Consider the following 18,853-nt stretch of genomic DNA (forward strand, 5'->3'; position numbering starts at 1 on the left):
TTCCGCATAAGTAATAGAGGATTGTCCTAGTTTGGTACCACAAAGTGCCTTGAATCCTCTGGTTGTTCCAAAGTTAATGGGTGAATTTTTATATTTTATAACCCTGAATCAGTGCTTCTCAACTTTTGGTAACAATAAATATTACATACAATCTGCAGTTGTTTCCATTGTCCATAAAGCTTTTATGACGATGTTTTGTGGTATTTCTTCTTAATCAGGTACAAATAATAAATTCAAAAGGCATAAATCATGACCCTCAACCTGTTTGCGGCCACCGCCAAGTGGAATGAACAACCCTGGTTCTCGGGTTATTGATTAGCCAAGAATAGGTGGCAGCAGCTTTAAAACTCCAGTTTCCTATTGTTTGTCAGCTTGACCTCAGCTGCTCCCTACTTCGGCACACAATTCAGATTCTCTGTGGTAGCGGCAGTTTTGTTTTCATCTCTTTTTAATAAACCTTGTTCAGTACTTGTTTGGCCTTGCTGATTGCAGATCCAAAGTTAGATCTTTAAGTTCCTTATGATGAAAAACGCTGTACAAATTAAAAGTGGATTCATTGTAATATATTGTAACTGTGAACTTGACATTTGAATGTTCTTTTCGCAATTTAATTTTTTTTTTTTTTTTGTAAGCTGCTGCAGTCATGCTTACACATTCCACCTTCAAAGCTTCCCAAGGAACGGATTTTGAGTAAGAGGTATAGCATTGTAATACTTTGCTTTTAATTTACCATGCGTATCTAAAAGGTGATCTATTTCAACCTGAAATGGTGAAAAATTGATTTATCTTGATTTTTGGTAAGCCTTGGAAAACTGCAGTGCCGATCTAATAGTTTGTGAGATCTTGGCATCATTACTGCTCTTATTCGTAATCGCTCTCAAACGTAATTATTTCCTTGTTTTTTTATTTTCTCTCATTTTAATTTGCTCTTATGTACTACTGATTTTACTGTATTTTATAACTGCTATTATCTGTAATGTGATATTTTGTAATGTGATACTTTCTAACAACTATAAGTCGCCTGGATAAGGGCATCTGCTAATAAATAAATAAATAAATAAACGTATTGCAAAGGTGCTTGACTGAGCTCCTTGTGAACTGGAGTGCTATATTTATTGAGGCTAGTCTTCCAGCAGGCATTCCCCTGTCAGGGTTACTCACAATAGGTCTGGCTGGGTCAGCTGATCTTACGGTTGCTCAGGCAGCAGGTTCAAGTGCATGCTGGGAAATGTACAGTACATGATCCACTTCATGGAATACATCTTAAAGTAAGTACCCCTGTTTTAGTATGAAATATGTAAATATATAAAAGCCACACTACTTCATAAATAAATCGATTAAGCAAAGAAAACTAAATCCAGTCCTGTGGGACAAATTATGTGTCTCATGGCAGTTTTGGCTGCAGAAACATAAAAGATTAAAGAAAGTCTTTCTAGTTTTTTTGTATTATTATTTAATACATTTAGCTGAGTTTGGTACACTATAATAGAGTGAGATGGGGACTTTGAAGTTGAATACAATGCATTATTGTTGTAATTAAATAACTAGACACGTTTACAACTTCATGGGGCTGAGAGCTGCATTAATTCAATTTTAGTGTCCTTTTGTAGGACAAAGTATAATTGGATTTTATCAAATGTTCCCTCTTAAATGTAGATAGAATTTTTTTTTTTTTAAATACCAGGTTTGTTAGTCTGTGAGAATGCCTGGTATGGGATGGAATTGAAGCTGACAGTTCTCAGCGAGAAAAAACATTATTTTCTTGGAAATGGGTTATCTGTTTTTTTTCAATGCAACATCTTTGATTTTAATATATGTCCCGTCTTTCATTGATGTAGTTTGATATGGTCCAGATTTCTGCAAATGGACAACATCACTAAAATCATTCATCGTCCATATCTGATTTCCAGCAGAAAGCAGAATCGTGCTTTATGAAATAAATGCAAAACTGCAAACACATTCTATTAGATTAGAAATAAAATATCAAAAAAAAAAAACTGCAGGTGGAAGAATTTATTACAGAAAGAGCCCAATGTAGGCCTCAGGGGAAAAAGCTTCAATTCCCTTCATCTTAGAAAGAGAGCCCAATAACACTGTAGCTATCTTATTTGTAAATAAAGATCAGTGAACATAGAAATACATGTTACCATGTGATTCACAAAACCTTCTGTGACGAAAGTAAGTGCCATAAGGACTAGAGATATAAAAGCCTTCTTTCAGACTGATACCATCTGGTTGGGAATGTTAATGTCATTTTTGTCAATAAGCAGTCTATGTGGAAGTCATGTGGAAATTAAAAACAAGGCACTGAAACAAATCAGCCTTGAGGTTCATCCTGTGTTGTGCTGAAGTATATTTAGAAATCCTCTAACAGGGCACAGTTGCTGCAGCACTTGTGAACAGAACTCAGATTTTGGAATGCTCAACTCTGTAGTGCCAGGGGTTTGAATCCTGAAAAGCACTGGTTCTGGGGCTATAATTGATGGCACCTTTGCCTGGGATCAGATAATGTTGTTCTATTATTATTTGATAAGCCATCTGTAATGTTTTGTATGTGTGGCTGTCACAGCAGTATCAGTAGTTACCATTCAGTTGTATATTGCATATAAGCAGTGCCGCGCCCCTGGAATCACAGAAAGCCTCCAATGTATGCTAGTAGAATGGTTTATTTTCTCGACTCACTGAAGGTTCTTGTGATGGGTGAGCTGTGGTGCCCTTTATCTCAAGCCCCCACTTTAACCACATTAAGGTACATGAGGAATTGAGCTGGTGTTCAAACAGTTTCTTCTTAAAATCATTTGAGAGTGACTCTAGTATCACAAGGAAAGGCACCATTTGGATGACCAGATCCAACTGTCAGTTTGTACATTTTAAACCCTGTTTCATGGACCTCATTGCAAAAATAAGAAAGTTAGCATCATTTTTATTTCTCAGGACATACATGTCTCTTGTACCTTAAAAGGTCAAAGTACACACAGCTGTTTGAAATCACTTGATAAGATGTTGAGAGAAACTATCACCTAAATAATGTAAAATGCATTACTTAAAGAATCGATAGAATAAGTATATCTAAAATGTATTCAAAGGAATAAGATACTGTACACAGTCTCGGGGTTAGCGGTGTTAGCACCTCATTAGATGACATCTGAGCTATACATTTAAACTGACATGGCAACTTTGGCATTGATTTATTTTTTTCATGAAGACCCACTGTTTATATTGTGAAACTGATGGCCTTTTATTCAAAAGCGTTTTATTTGCCTCTGTGCTGTGCAATTAACTTTGACATTTAAGGATGGATTAAAATAGCATTAATCATATTTTTTTTTCAGAAAAATGTTTTACAACACTGTCTTTAATAATTGGTAGGCTGAAAACAGGAAAATGGATGAGCCGGCATTACAAAAGTTAACACTGACACGGAGCTGCATTCATGGTTTCATCCAAAGGGTTCAGTTACTGCAGGTCCAAGCCTCAGAATGTTAGCTAAGCACTTTTTCCTCATTGCTAAAAAAAAGGGGGAAATCCTCTTTTTCATCACAAATCAAACAACTATCAAAACAGTAGGCACTGATAACCAGATTCACAGAATGAAACTTTCAGGGCTGTATGCAATAGTAATAAACGAGATTCAGAGTTTAATGCGAGCATATTTCTTTATTTATTTATTTATTTATTCATTCATTCAATCAGAATAACATAAGGTTGTTTTACTTTCTTTTTATATGTTCCCTCATACTCTGAGTTCATTGGCATTGAATCATAATGATGTACCTGTACAGTATGTCAGTCTCTGAAAAGCATGTATTTATTTTCTTGTTTTTTACTTTTCAATACGCACATAAACAAATTAATTGGCTGCCATTCGCATGTCTACTCATCGTGTTCTAGGTGCTCATGAAATTCGGGTACAAGCTGTTCCGTCACTGGGCAGACTGGAATATGTCAGTCTTGCTGAAGTTGTAAAACCAATCCTGTTCGGCACCTTCATTTTCTCCTTTGTTGTCTTCAGATAATTTAGATTGTTCTGCTTCATTTTCAAATAAGTTACTGAAAGAAATCCAGCATAATAAAAGCTGATTGCCTTATACTACATGTATCTGCAGATCATTGTGTGCCTTTCAAAAAATGACACGTGTCAAACCTGTATGAGAATATTATTTTAATAGAAAGGTTTTTACGTGACTAGTGAAACAAACAATGTGATGCTTATAGTCTGATAGTAGCACTACACATGTCGCTCACAAGCATTCTCATTGCTATTTCCTTATTATTGCTGGTCTCTTCCTATTTAGATAGTGTCGATTGGAAACTACCTGTAGCAATATAAGCATGTTACCATTATGTGTCTCCATACTTTACTCATTCATTATTGTGTAAGCATGCCCACAGTGCAGATCACAGCATGGACAGAATCTTCCCCAGTTCCAGATTGGCTTGTCCTTGCAACAGGCATTAAAAAAATTAAAATTGCAGCTTGTTCTCAGGCATTATCTCCCTCCATGTTAGTTTTTTCATATAAATAACAAACTGGAATCCATTGTTTTGTATGCGGTTGAGTAAAAACAACAATGTAAAGTCTGCCATTTTTATGTAAGAGCTTCCATTTTCATCATATTGAAATAATGATGAGAGATTCCACTCTATCCAAACTGACTGTATTAGAAAAACTTTGGTTGAGCTGTGATACCCTCTTTAAGTCTATTCATCACGGCACACTGAAATGAACACATTACATGATGTGGAACTAATCAGATGTGTTCCTTATTTCATAATTACATCTTGATATAAACATTTTTGAACCATCTTGAAATTTCATTTAAACAGGCTGAGTAAATAAGTGATGTTCCACAGACGTGGTGAAAATACAGGAGACTTGTAAGCACAATCATTCAACCAACACATGTGGCAAGGAAGCTTATGTTAGATATATGGGAGCACGAGGGGAAGGGGAGTGCGTGGTTGGCATGAAAAGGAGGTCTGTATATGCATACATAATATGCCAATGCTAGTGCAGTGGCATTAAAACCTAAAAGATAATGCAGTGCTTTTCTTTGAATAATGCTACTTAAACCTCACAGGTAATTTTAGATACATAAAAGAATACAATTGTTGTAATAAAATACTGCAGAATATCTATTAGGGGTGAATATGCTTCTATTTTTTATAATTATGCCTACTTAAAATCATTTTCTGAGCTATCTAATACAAAATGATACGATATACAATAGTGAATACAAAATAACGAATACACATAAACAATACACAACAATTGAACTAGCACCAGGTATATAGATAATATGTTCTTAAAGCTAGAATAGTTATTTTGGGCAGTTTTCTATAGCAAAGTCACAGCGTCTCCACTTTGCCCTGAAGAGTATTGGGCATGTAGCCCAGGGAAAAAGGATGGCACAAACAGACGGCTGTGCTTCATTATGCATGCCCAAAAACCTGGTTTATACAAACAGGCATACATCATGCTTAAAATAATACATGCCCACACAAGTTTAAGTAGCATCTATAATATTGTAATTCTAAATGTGAAATGTGTGGAGGTAGTTATATTGTAGTTTTTAGTTACTTATGTAATTGCAAAATAAAAGTTATTGGAATTTTGGTAGAACATTTTGTAATTACAGTATACAGTACTTTAATTTTAGTTGTGTTGTTATCGTAAAGAAGCCTACTGTAGTATAAGCAAACGTTGTCAATGAGCTACTTTTACATCAAAATAGTGTAGTCATACAGTATACCTTAGGAAAATATGACACAAATATGTGAGAGAATGTCACCGGGGAAGCTAACCTACAGTATAGAGAGTGCAGAAGAGAAGTTTGCTAGGAGAGTCGGAGGGGTTTATAAAGGATGTGAGAACGAGCGGTAAGAGATGCAAGTTCAAAGGCTTTATTAAAGGCAGATGACAAACATGGAAATGAGCTCTAAAGGCTGGAGGGATGTAATGAAGTGCAGAGAGATTGAACTTGAAAGTAGATTATAGCATTCAGTGACAGAAAGGTTGGCAGGTAATGTAATGAAATATACAATATCTTTTTTTTATTATGGCGTAAGGTTTGTGTTATGGATTTGTAGTCATTGTTAAAGCTATTAGATGGTTCTTTTTTTAATTAAAAGTATTCGTGATTTTACGAATTTACGGTTTCAATTTTTAAAAAAAATAATTATACATTTACACTGCAATTTACCTTAAATTTGATCTCCCTTAACTGGTACTGTGGCATTGTGCCTGTTACCTGGGTACCAGCAACAGGACAATTTTCAGACAGGAAAATGTAGAGCAATACCTCAGAGTAATAAGCAATATTCCATTATAAATAATACAGTAATAATCATTGTATAAAGAATTGCATGAAATTTGCCATGTACTGTATGAGGAATGATCTTATACAAAGCATACAGAATGTGGGGTGCTCAAGGAGCTCCCCTGGTAAAGACACAGCCGTGTGGGGTGCAGGGTGAGTCATACCATCAGAGGAGTGCAGGTACGCGTCCTGGCTGTGTGATGTCACCGGTCTTCGCTGGGGATTCCGGTGGGAGCATCACGTTGGCTCTGGCTCTTCCACGGGCTATGACTATAATGGGTTTATTTATGATCACTTGCTCTTTATGAACTGTGTGCCTTCAAACAGTGCCCTTGTAAGGAGTCATTGTATCTCAAAGGGCATTTCTCAGTGCTGTGTGTTAAATCCTTTAGAGCTGTATTCTTTACAGTCTATGCAGCCTATTCAGTGCCAACATTTTCATTTTCACTAAGTTAGTCATCGCAACATACAATTCTGCTCTTCTTTACAGTTCCAGTGTTTTTGTAAAGTCAGATCCACTCTTTTTCTTTCGATTCAGTTCCGTGTTCTATTGATTCATTTATAATGCGCAATTAAACTGTCTCACTGCTTTGCGAGGCAGACGTTCCTCCACTTTAGTTAACATATGGTGTTTTCTTCTGCTCTGCATCGCTTCAGGCTGAAGTTTGGCAGGAGTCTAAGATCTCTAATAAATAATTCAGAATAACTGGGAGTTTCTGACAGTTCATCAGCTTTTAATGCTACATACCATTTGCAATATATAGTATTTATTTGATAAATTGTTCACATTTGTTTCAAATTATTGACGATCTGTCTTCATTTATGTCTTTCAGAATTCAGTCAGGGTCATACCTCAGCACTGGGTGGTTCACTCTTGTTCTCGCTATGGACATATGTCGTGATATTCACATATATGGGATGATAAATGAAACCTACTGCAGGTAAGAGGATACAAGATTTTTGGCTGTGTTTGCAGGGAAAATGTTACTGTTTGGTTGGTTTATCTCATTTGTAAATATCCCCTGGGACAATAGTATTAACAGAGCACTATCAGTATGCTAACACAGCTTCAATGTATGTATACTGTATACCCTCATGTACAGAATTCAGAGATAAACATTGCAATGCAGTTTTAGATACATTGCCCATATTCACAGAGGGTGCTGTATTGGCAGTGCTGGCTCACTATCATTGTGACATATTTCCATTAGATGAAAATATCCTCCAACACTAATCCTGCAATACAGGGAAATTAGCTTTAAAAAATGTAGTTTGTAGCTGCAAGGGACTTGCCTGTAGTTTGGTGAGGGAGCCAACAGAATGCCAACAAAGGTGCCAGTTGGTGCCACCTGTGAAGGTGGCTGTATGAACTTGGTTGAGGACACACCAGAGCATCCACACACATCCAGAGCTAGAAATGAACCAGGGCTCCATCAGTGGCGGAGGATACGCGCTCACTTTGCAAGTACAGTAGGTTGCAATGTCAAGTAACAAGAAGGCAACATCGGTTACATTTGATAGCTTTCAGTAGCCACATCTAAAATCCACAATGCCACATAAATAGAATAAAGATTTTAACAAGGATGGACCCTAGCAATCTGTTCCTTTGTTATGGTTACGAAAGGACCTGTAAAGGAGGAGAACTGTAAACTAACCATGAGTGTTTTCGTGTTGTTTCTGTCTGTCTATTAATAATTGTATTTGTCATTGTTAGATGGCAAAACTATCCGGGAGCTGTTGCTAAAAGCCAGCACCAACCCCGGACCACAATACACTACTGTTTCACCATTAGAAGTATAAATCACCACTTGCACTAGGAGAACTAGGAGTATTATTTCGGGACTGAACCCCGTGGGTTTTAACTGTGCAATACCATTGTTGTGCATTGCCAGTTATTAATATTTATTGTTGCAAACAAGCAACACAGCCAAAATAAAGAGCTGCTGGGCCGTGAACCGCGTTGTGTCAAATCATTGCTGTGCACTGCATCACCTCTACACCTGCGCACTGCAAACCACTTTGCCACATAAGCCAATCAATGTATGTTAAATTTGTCCTCAACACAAATTGAAATTAAAAGAAAATAGTATTAGTGTTGCCACAAGGGGCCCTGGAGTGTGGGAGGCGTCACTAAACAAATCACATACTCTGAATTGCAGTGAAGAGGTGAAGTAACAACAAAGGCCAGTGTTTAAAACAGTTTGTTCTTGTCTGATGTTTGGCTTTAATTGATGAAAAGTACATGCATTACTCTGCAATTTGTTTACCAGCATGGTAATACTTTATAAATATACAACAGCAGCAACAACAACAACTTCGGCATGTACAGTATAGCACCTTATCATGCAGAGGCATCCCAAGGAGATCCACAAAATACATTTTAAATCAAAGCATACTGCAGAGCTGGAATATCTAAATACAGGTAATTGAAAACACGCAGACATTAGCTTGTACTTAAATGAAGACTTAGTAGGTACCTCTCTGGCAGGAAATACCAAAGAGCAGGAGTGCAGTGCTAAAAGGACAGCCTTCCAGGGTGACATGCTTAACAGCTGCCACAACTAGTAGGCTGTCATCCGAGGATTTTAGTTGACTCATGGGGGGGGGGCAGCTTAAAGTATTTGTAGCTAACACTATACTGTAATTCCATCATTCTTACTGTTTTGCACCTACACCGGTCTTACATGTACAAATTTGAAAGAAACACATGATATAGTAAATATGTATTTTCTTTTTACTACCTTTGAAAGGTCTCAGTATATAAGCCTTATTTACAAGATATCTGTAAAACTTGCTTTTCCTGGGTCAAAGCATGTACTGGCTGAAAGCCTGTTAGTCCAACAGTAAATCAGCAGGTTGGTGACAGGAAAGGAGCAATTTCAACCTCCAGGTGAAAAGACAAAGCAACGTCAATTTAATGAGGGCTTGCAAACAGAGCTATATTTAACCAAGTGAAATACCATATATCCTCAGTGGAAATACAGGTGACTTTCTAAACTGGACATTTGAGACCTACATAACAAACAGGAGTGCTCACAGGTAAATGTATGGCATTGTTTTGTTAGCTACAATCACTTTAAATATATATATATAGAGAAAGAGAGAGGTCAAATTCAACAGCAAACAGCCCTATATTAAAGGAGAATCAGGATCTGACAGAATACTCAACACTCACTGGAAATACTTAATGAATGTGTGTGTGTGTGTGTGTGTATATATATATATATATATATATATATATATATATATATATATATATATATATATATATATATATATATATACATGCTGTCATGTTGACACTTGCTGACATTACCAATGATTTATTTGTATTTCTTGCAGGACCGATGGGTATCGCAAAGTCCCCTATCATTACTATGAAGCTGGGAGCAGAGACGAATGCGCAGAGTACCTCCTGCATGAAGGCGCTCCGTACGGAGGACACCGCTTCATTACTGAGAAATCTGTTTTTGCTAAATGGGCCAAATCACATGCCATTCAATTCTCACACCCAACCTGGGCAATTTCATGACACACCAAGAACAATTGGTATATCATTTAATTTTTTTTTTTTTTTTTTTTTTAACAAATAAAACTCCAGAAATGTTTACTTGGATGGTGCTGACTGGCCCAATCTGTTTCCATTACTCTTGTCTGTAAATGGACGACAAATACTGGTGGGATCATTTTTGCCAGTTTATAATTTGTCAACAAATGGGAAGGAAAGACCAAAAGAAGACTGACAAAAGGACAATCATCATTAAACAGCCAAAAGAAATATTTAAACTACCACTTTCCAAAACAGATGCACTTTCTATGAATATTGCTTGTGGAATTCTAAGGTTAGTCAGCTTCATTAGTATGCTGCATACAATGTGGGCAACTCAAATTAGGGAATTCATTTCAGTTGTGACTAATGCTGCTGGTTAATTTGATTAATTTAAAATAAGCAGGTGAAGCTTTTTTTTTAAATGATTAAATGAAATGATTTAAAAAAAAATAGAAACTGAGCAAGATAAAGTATTTTACAGAACCATTAAATACAGTACATCTAACATCTGAAAAGTACAGATAACGGTCTATGAAATAAACTGTGAACCTAACTGATTGAATGCAGCATATTTACTGGTAATCTTGACAGTGTACACACTGAATCACTGACTACATGTTAATCAGATGTTTACAGTTATTATCTGACATTGTAGGAACAAGGTACATAAACCCTGTAGTGTTGGTATATCACTGTTTAATATAATACTATATGAGGATCTATCATATCTGGTTACAAATCTAGTTACTTCAACACAGTAGCTTCTCCCCACATAGAGGAATTATTGGGCATTCCAGGGTTAAAAACATGTGCAAACAGCAGTAGGCGCACATGCAAACCACTGTTTCAGAGTGCTATACCTGTGGTTAAGTGCCATCAATGGAAAATGTAATTTCCACTGTGAAATCTGACTTATATTGTGCCTGCATAGTGTCGTTTCTTTTGTTTGGCCTCCTCCTCCCCTATCACTGCTTTGTCTTTTGGAGGTGGCGGCCCATGCGCCACTTCCTATCTGTGGCACTAACCTACATGATATCGTTCATTTATCTTTCAGGAGGCTGTGTGGTCCAGTGGTTAAAGAAAAGGGCTTGTAACCAGGAGGTCCCCGGTTCAAATCCCACCTCAGCCACTGACTCATTGTGTGACCCTGAGCAAGTCACTTAACCTCCTTGTGCTCTGTCTTTTGGGTGAGAGGTAGTTGTAAGTGACTCTGCAGCTGATGCATAGTTCACACACCCTAGTCTCTGTAAGTCGCCTTGGATAAAGGTGACTGCTAAATAAACAAATAATAATAATATGTGCTAGCCGGCCAGCATTGTGGGTAGCTGTCGAGCACCCAGGGACAGAATTTCATCATTGTCATTAATTTGTCTGTTCAATTACAATTCAATTCATTCACATTGTGGATTCTCTGTCCTGAATATACAATAAAAATGTAATCCGGCAATGCAGACTTTCAAACACATTATCAAAGCTTCATGAATAGTGCTTGATATGTGTAAAAGCAAAGTAAACAACATGCCAAAAACTTGTAAAATGCCAGCACCATTTTCTTTTTCTTTTGCTGCTACATACAGTATTAAAGAGGTTTGTGTCTTTGGTTAATTAGAAACCACAGAAACTACTGTAAGATACATTTAAAAACAATAACATTCCTTGCTGATAAATTAAAGCTGTAGAGTTTCGCTAATGTTAATATATTAACTCCTAAGCAGTGCTGTGCAAAGAAATAAGAGAAACCCCATACTTTACCTCACTGCCGTTTTGTCAGAGATATTTGCTTTTTTTCTAATAATGTGCTGTATGGATTTTTTCCCTACCAATATCACTCGTATGTACTTTTCTATGGCCTCTGTTCCCTAGTGTTGGTTAAAAAGGTTTGCTAATGGAATATAATAATCTGTGTACCGTGTGAATTATGTTTAATATTTACTTTCCCTGCCATGAAATGGGAGAAGGATTTTCTGCCAAATCAAGTTAGGTGTCAATAATGTTGGGTTATTAACATTGATTTTAGAAGGTGGCATTGGAAAAGACGAGTTAGCTCTGTTTACAGTGGCTATGATAACAGCATGAAGAAAAACAATTAAAAAAATACAGCTTATGAGAGGACATCAGCAATTTTACATCATCTGTTCGTTATTGCTAATGAACAATTTCGCAAACTGCAAATGCATAGCCTCTGAGTGAAAAGTAGAAAGCACATGATTTCCTAGTCACTATGTTACTGTAATTTCTGAAATGAAGTGTTTATTAATTATACAAATAAAACCCAGCATACATACACAGTACAAGGCTAAGGCAGAAAGCAAGCTTCAGTAGGACGGATTTGCACTGTGTAGGACCGACAGTTTAAAGAAAAAAAAGAATACCTCTTTTTATACATATTATCCTCAATAGATAAACAGTGAGAAAAAAAAAAAACACTTATCTGTTTTGTTGTTTTTGTAATGACAGCTTTTGAAAAAGGAAAATCATTGCATTGTCTTATAAAGGTTGCAGTGAGATCCTCTAAATCCAATGCTGTGATGGATTTAATAAAGTCTGTGTTCTGGGAATATGAGGTTTACAAACAGTAGTATTTTTTTTTTTTTTTTTTTGGTAATTAGCTCACTTTTGTAATTTCTGTTGGGTATAGCAGCAATAACACAGATGCATTACCAGATTACCTTGTTTTATTCACCTGGAAAATGGCTCAAAGGTCTAAGAGCATCTCTTTACTTTGTATTTGATATGTATTTAAAATGTTAGTGACATGATGGATATCCATTATGCAAATTGAACTTGATACTCATTAAAATGCTAATGAATAGTAATACGTGAGTAGAAAGAATGGCTTTGTAAAATGCCTGGTTTCCCCTATGTGTATTCTTATTTGTCATTTGAAAACTAACTTTGATAAGAACTCTTCAGTATTCAGCCTCTGCAGGTGACATATTTATAGTGTGTTGTTAATGGTATTATTGTCTGAGTTTGTTTTAGGTGTTGCCATTCCCTTGTGACAAGACTCAATACCTTTAGTACTTATTTGAATAGCTGGCACAACAGCCTGCTGTTTGCCTTGTGAGAAATGGTTTACTAATGTTTCAGACACTGGTCACCTCATGCACTATTCACACTACATCCCTAACTTAAACCCACCAGAGTCTGTTTTAATGTTTATGTTCAAAATTAAGACATTGAATGAAGTGGTCTTGCATCATTAATGTTGTAAATCTATGTTTTATCGATGAAACGTTTAAACTGGCTGTGTAAACGACTGTTTACCGTTTAAACTATCAGACCCATTTTCATTGAAAAGTATGACTTGATTTAGTATTTAGAGTAATTTCTCTCTCTCTCTCTATATATATTTTTTTCTTTTCTTATTTCTTTTTTAATTACTACCTCCAATTTTTTCATACAGTATTCAATTACAGTGGTTAACAATGCATCAAGATGCTACAAAGGATTACACGTTTTTTAAATGTAAAAATCAATGCAAGATCCCCATTAAACAGGACTATACCAATTCCTGATTTTTATTTTACAGTTTAAACACTTGTAAGTTGTGTGGATAAGGGATACACTCTTGCCATTCAGACTGGAGTTCAAGGACTGGACATGTTCCTAATGTAAGCATTGAGTGAATTATCCTTCTTGAATTAAACAACAGTAAATTGGAAGCAGTGGTTAACTTATACTATATAGTATTAGTTACAAAGTTAAACTGAACTGATTAACTTGAACTGGATAACAACAAAACAAACGTCGTAAGGATATCATAAGGGGTTTTCCTTATTCCTGTTGACTATTGTTCTCAAACAGTTTTTGAAAATGCTATATGTTTGCAGATTGTTGCCTTTCTTGTGAGCCGCACTGTAAAGCTGCTGAATTGTGTTGACTATGCCCCAAGTAGTGTCCTTTGTACTGCTTACAATTTCACTATTTATAGAATTTTGCAGAGTTTGTCATTCTCTGTTTTCTGCCCATGTAAACTTTGTATCGTATATTCTTATTGTACTCACAGCCTACACAACATTCCCTTTTCGCCTTTAAACATTAACCTTTGTACATGCTTTTTGTACTTTCATTTCTAAAGACCTCCAAAATGTTGTTTCTAGAATAAATTAACTTGACAGAAAGTGTGTTTGTTTTGCTTTTCTGCTCCTTTTATATTGCTTATTCAGTCAAATTTGCAATCCATAATGTTCATAACATTTGACAATTTCATTTACTACATATTTATTTTAATTACAGAGCAAGGAGTGATATACTGATTGAGTATTTCCAGGTAGTTGTTATTACATGTTGAGCCTCAAACCCTCAATAAGAAAGAGGTACTAAAATGGATGATCTAATTTAGGTTTGCAGGCGATTAAAATAAATAAATGGAGCCTTTCAAAGAAAGACAACCATTACAATTGTATAGCCATTAGCAATTCCTTAAACCTTTCCATCTGTTTATTTTTCTTTTGTTAACTGTGAAAAAGAATCTGCAAGAAACAGAAAGGGCTTGTAAGCTGAATGGTAAAGTCCTTGGAACTTGTCATATTTGATCTCATCAGGAGTTTGTCTTTGAACTATGTTCATGATCTCTGAATGAGCCCTCTTAATTGTAAGCAGACACTACCTTGTTTTAATGTTTTACTCTTGCTGGAGTTTTTGTATGCTGCCAAAACTTCAAATTCATCTATGACTGCATGCTCCAGTCCTGTGGGAACCAATATTTAAAATCTCAAGGGGCTTCTTCTCAGTTTTAGAGCATCTGGTTAAAAACATTGAAACTTTGGGACTGAAAAATGTATGTTTTGCTTGTGGATAAAGACAGGGCACTAGCAATTAATTTAAATATTTCACTAAGCCTGGGATACGAACTGTTTCTTGAAAGCAATCCCATCTACCTGATTCTTTCAAATGTACAGTCTTACTCAGACTAAAGTGAGCGAAGATTTATTGCTTGTTTTTTTCTTACTCTGAATACACAAACAGAAATCGAGAACAGACAGCTGTGGATATGATTCCCTTTTTAACAGACAGCGCTCTGCCAAGATCATGTCGATATGTTGTTATTATTGAAGCAGCAGCACAAGAGTAAACGTCAAGAAAACAAGATGAAATAACTGGCATGCATCATAATCCAAAAACACTGTGAGCGCATTTAAATTTAGCACCCCTCTCAGCGTCAGCAGAAATCCCTCTTCATCTTCAATTTTGACATCACTGCATTAGTCTACAACTAAACTGGCATGCCACTGCTGTCTTCATGTAGACCCCAATTGTACTTCTAGCAGGCTGATGTCAAAGAGATGCTTTCCTTTCCTGACAAGCTTTGATGTCATAGTTCAAATGTGAAACATTGATTCACAGGCCCCTTTTTTCCAATCTGTCAAACTCCACAAGTGTTACTTGGTACATGTTAATGCATGATGTGGTATACTCTTACTGCAATCAGACCTCAAATGGATATTACAGCCAGGTTAGTCAAAAACTAATTTCATTAGGCATAAGGCTGGAGTACAAAAGACTGGGGTTGTTACCACCATGCCAACAAATCTACTGTTCTTACTTGGTTAATTGCAACAAACTTAAGAATGTAGTCCTTGATTCTGCACTAAGTTGAGTATTACAAGCTAGTACGATATTATCTGCTGATCATCTCCAGCTCTGTACTATCTTATTACCAATTGAAACCGAAAAATCCAGGGAACAAAGTTTGGTACAGACCTACTGATCATTTCATTATCGTCTTGGGAAATGGCAGTGAGTGACAAGATGGGCCGAATGGCTTCCTCTCGTTTGTAAACTTTCTTACATATGAGTAACAAGTTAATGCAGCTCCTAGTCTAAAGAGTCACTGGACTCATTTAATACCTTGTTTTACAATCTTCAAGGGGCTAGCTGATAGATACATTGTGTTTGTTGCAATTTAACCTACCTGCAGGCTATCTGAATGTGTATGATTCGTTGCAACTGAAACTATCCTGCAGACTATCATTAGTGCTGTCCACCATAATAAACACAGGATCATCCCCAGTTAGTACGCTATTTTTAGCTTGTCGCAATTCACCAACTGTGTTTATGGGATAAATGTGTTACTCTGGTAAAGGACAAGGTGACATTAGTTCATATGGGTGCTGTGCATGCATTGAGATTCCAGAGGTTTGTGATGTTCACTAGACAGTCACCTGCCCAATGAAAATGTAGCATAAGGTTCAGCTTGGCTGAGTCCATCCATTCTACATGTATTTCAAGCAGAATATTAATTTCAGGGGTCCATGAGAATCCAGAAGAGGTTTTTCCACCGACACATTCTGCTTGACATCCGCTTAGAATTCATTACCTGAGTAATCAAACCTTGATTGTTGCCCCAAATGTACAGAAGTCATTATCTATGTTGAAGTTTTTCAATCCAAAAATGTCAACCAATGAGCTATCCCAGCTTTATAAATGTATTAACTCATGAGTTGTGACAGCTACTTCGCAGTTCGTTCATGTGACTGTTTTACATGTATCAAAGTGCTTTCATGACTGTCCAGACATTTTTCCTCAAATCTCATGAGTTTAAAGAAGAAAAAAACATGAATATTTAAAATGGTTATTTAATCTTAATGATGTATTTGGATTCTGGATTAATTTACAATGTGTGCCAAGGTACAGCACCTGGCTTCTATTCGTGTTTAAAGGTCTTGGATATAAAGCACTGTGGATAACAATAATTAATGTCAGGACAGAATGAATAAGCTACTTGCACATAAATGATTAAATGAAGTCACACTTCACTGACTTTCAGTTTTATATTTCTATTATGCATTCTTATTGTTTGAAGGAATGGATCCTACAAACTGTGATGCCTTATGTTTTATCTATTTCATTTCTGACTGGCATTATGAAATTAATTCATATGAATTGCCAGTAAGGTACATCAGTGTTCTTAACATCCTATAATGCAGAGGCATTGGCAGAGGATTGAACCCTGGAGACGAAAGGACAGCACACACCAGACACGATGAGATTTTTTAATGGGCGACAAGACACTTTCACAGCGACATGACCATACACACCAGAAGCGACACAGAGGCGATGCGACAGATTGGAAAACTGCCAGATCAATAAAAACTATTGACAAACAAATTGCTATTGACAAAACTATGATCAAGACTGGTACATATTTGTCAACTGGGCAGCAGCGTGGAGTAGTGGTTAGGGCTCTGGACTCTTGACCAGAGAGTTATGGGTTCAATCCCAGGTGGGGGACACTGCTGCTGTACCCTTGAGCAAGGTACTTTACCTAGATTGCTCCAGTAAAAACCCAACCGTATAAACGGGTAATTGTATGTAAAAAAAATAAATAAATAATGTGTAAAAAATAAAGTAATTGTATGTAAAAATGTGATATCAATTGCAAGTCGCCCTGGATAAGGGTGTCTGCTAAGAAATAAATAATAATAACATGATATAGTAATTATGTTTGCCTTCTCTGATGGTATTTCAACATATATGGCAATAAATCATACATATCAGGCTCCTCCAGTGTGAAAGATACTTATCAAAAGTATAGGTTCTATTCATTTTGTCGCATCGCTGCACAGTTTCGCTTGTCGCATCGAGTCTGGTGTGTAGCTGCCTTTATTGTAAGAGCAAAAAGAGCTTGCATCGTTTTGGAGCAGGCAACACATTTTTATATCACACATTACCTTAAAAAAAAAAAAAAAAAATCTTACTCTCATTCACTGTACTAATGCCATTTTACAACTAGGCTTTAATACACTCAAGCTAGACTCCCTACTGTTCGTCTTCACACCAAAGGACGAGCAGCGATCACCTAACTAACATTGCACACATTCATTTCTAACTTAAACCCATGTCTTCTCCACTCTTCCTGGCTCTGCTGTTTACGAGTACAATTTGAGTTACTCCTAATTACTCCAATGTGAAGACAATGTAGAGACTGCACATTACCTGGTGGAACATTGAATGCCGAATTACAACTATGAGAGCTATTGAGAACAGTATTTGAACTCTCTCAATACAATTATATTGGTTGAAGCTTTTAATTTGTCAAGTCAATCAACATTATTGAAGTTTTACCTGCATTGAACATACTGTCTCGCTCAAGGGTTCAAAGTCCGGTTCTTAGTTTTACCAACTGTATTTCTGATTAAGAGCCATTTCTAGGTTTTACAACTGAATTGCTGTATTATTCACGCCACATAACTGTACCTATTAAATGTTCATTTGTACAAACTCCTGCTGTTAAATTTAGTCAGTACTTCAGTCAATTATCTGACATGTCAGTCTGTCACTATTGTGACTGCAGCTAATGTTTCAGACCCAATTAAAAATGTAACACATCACTGATAGGAGCCATATCTTCATATCAGCAAGGATTTTAAATCTCACCAGATGTCCCATTGAATCTAGCAGATTAGGGAGCCATGTTCATTATAAATGAGTGGACAGCTTTAAACTGTTGTTTCCAAATAAATAGCAAAATAATTTATTTGACATCCAAAATTCAAAAATCCATACAGTACAAAATATTATTCAAAATACAAAATTATTCATCAGCTTTTGATAAAGAATGCAAAAAAGAATCTACTTTTAATCCAAATGCATTTTACATAATTAATACAGCAGACAAAGTGGTTTGTTTTGTTTCAGGGATGTGACATAACTTAAATACTTCAAAAAGAATGTATTATTGCAAGGAATATATCATTCAATTTGCATGATTCAAAAACATTTGGGAAATGTCCAACATACTGGATGGGGAGTTGAAGCAAGAGCACAATGTACAGTATGTGTTGTTAATCAGGGGTTTAATGATCTTCCCTCTAATTAGCAGTATCCACATGTGGGGACTATTGTAGGCAGTTAATATTCTTAAAACAATAACCGCATCCTATTATAATGTACAAACCCGTTTTCAATATCGCTCTCTGAAAATGATGGCGGATTTACGCGTTACAACAAGCCAAAAACAGACCACATTCCAGACTGT

At 36.2% G+C, this 18,853-nt stretch overlaps 1 protein-coding gene across 2 annotated transcripts in view; it reads left to right on the plus strand.

The window, feature by feature from the left end:
* The window catches only part of LOC117416846 (alpha-N-acetylgalactosaminide alpha-2,6-sialyltransferase 3-like), a 60,150-nt gene extending 46,156 nt beyond the window's left edge, over positions 1–13,994 (plus strand). For both annotated transcript variants that reach the window (XM_059034960.1, XM_034028267.3), the window contains 2 exons: positions 7,154–7,261; positions 9,663–13,994. In XM_059034960.1, the coding sequence (XP_058890943.1) occupies positions 7,154–7,261; positions 9,663–9,852 (298 nt within the window). In that variant the 3' untranslated portion in view covers positions 9,853–13,994. The remainder of the gene's footprint in view (positions 1–7,153; positions 7,262–9,662) is intronic.
* Positions 13,995–18,853: the final 4,859 nt, after the last annotated feature.

This window comes from Acipenser ruthenus, chromosome 12 (genome assembly GCF_902713425.1).
Source record: "Acipenser ruthenus chromosome 12, fAciRut3.2 maternal haplotype, whole genome shotgun sequence".
NCBI lineage: Eukaryota > Metazoa > Chordata > Actinopteri > Acipenseriformes > Acipenseridae > Acipenser > Acipenser ruthenus.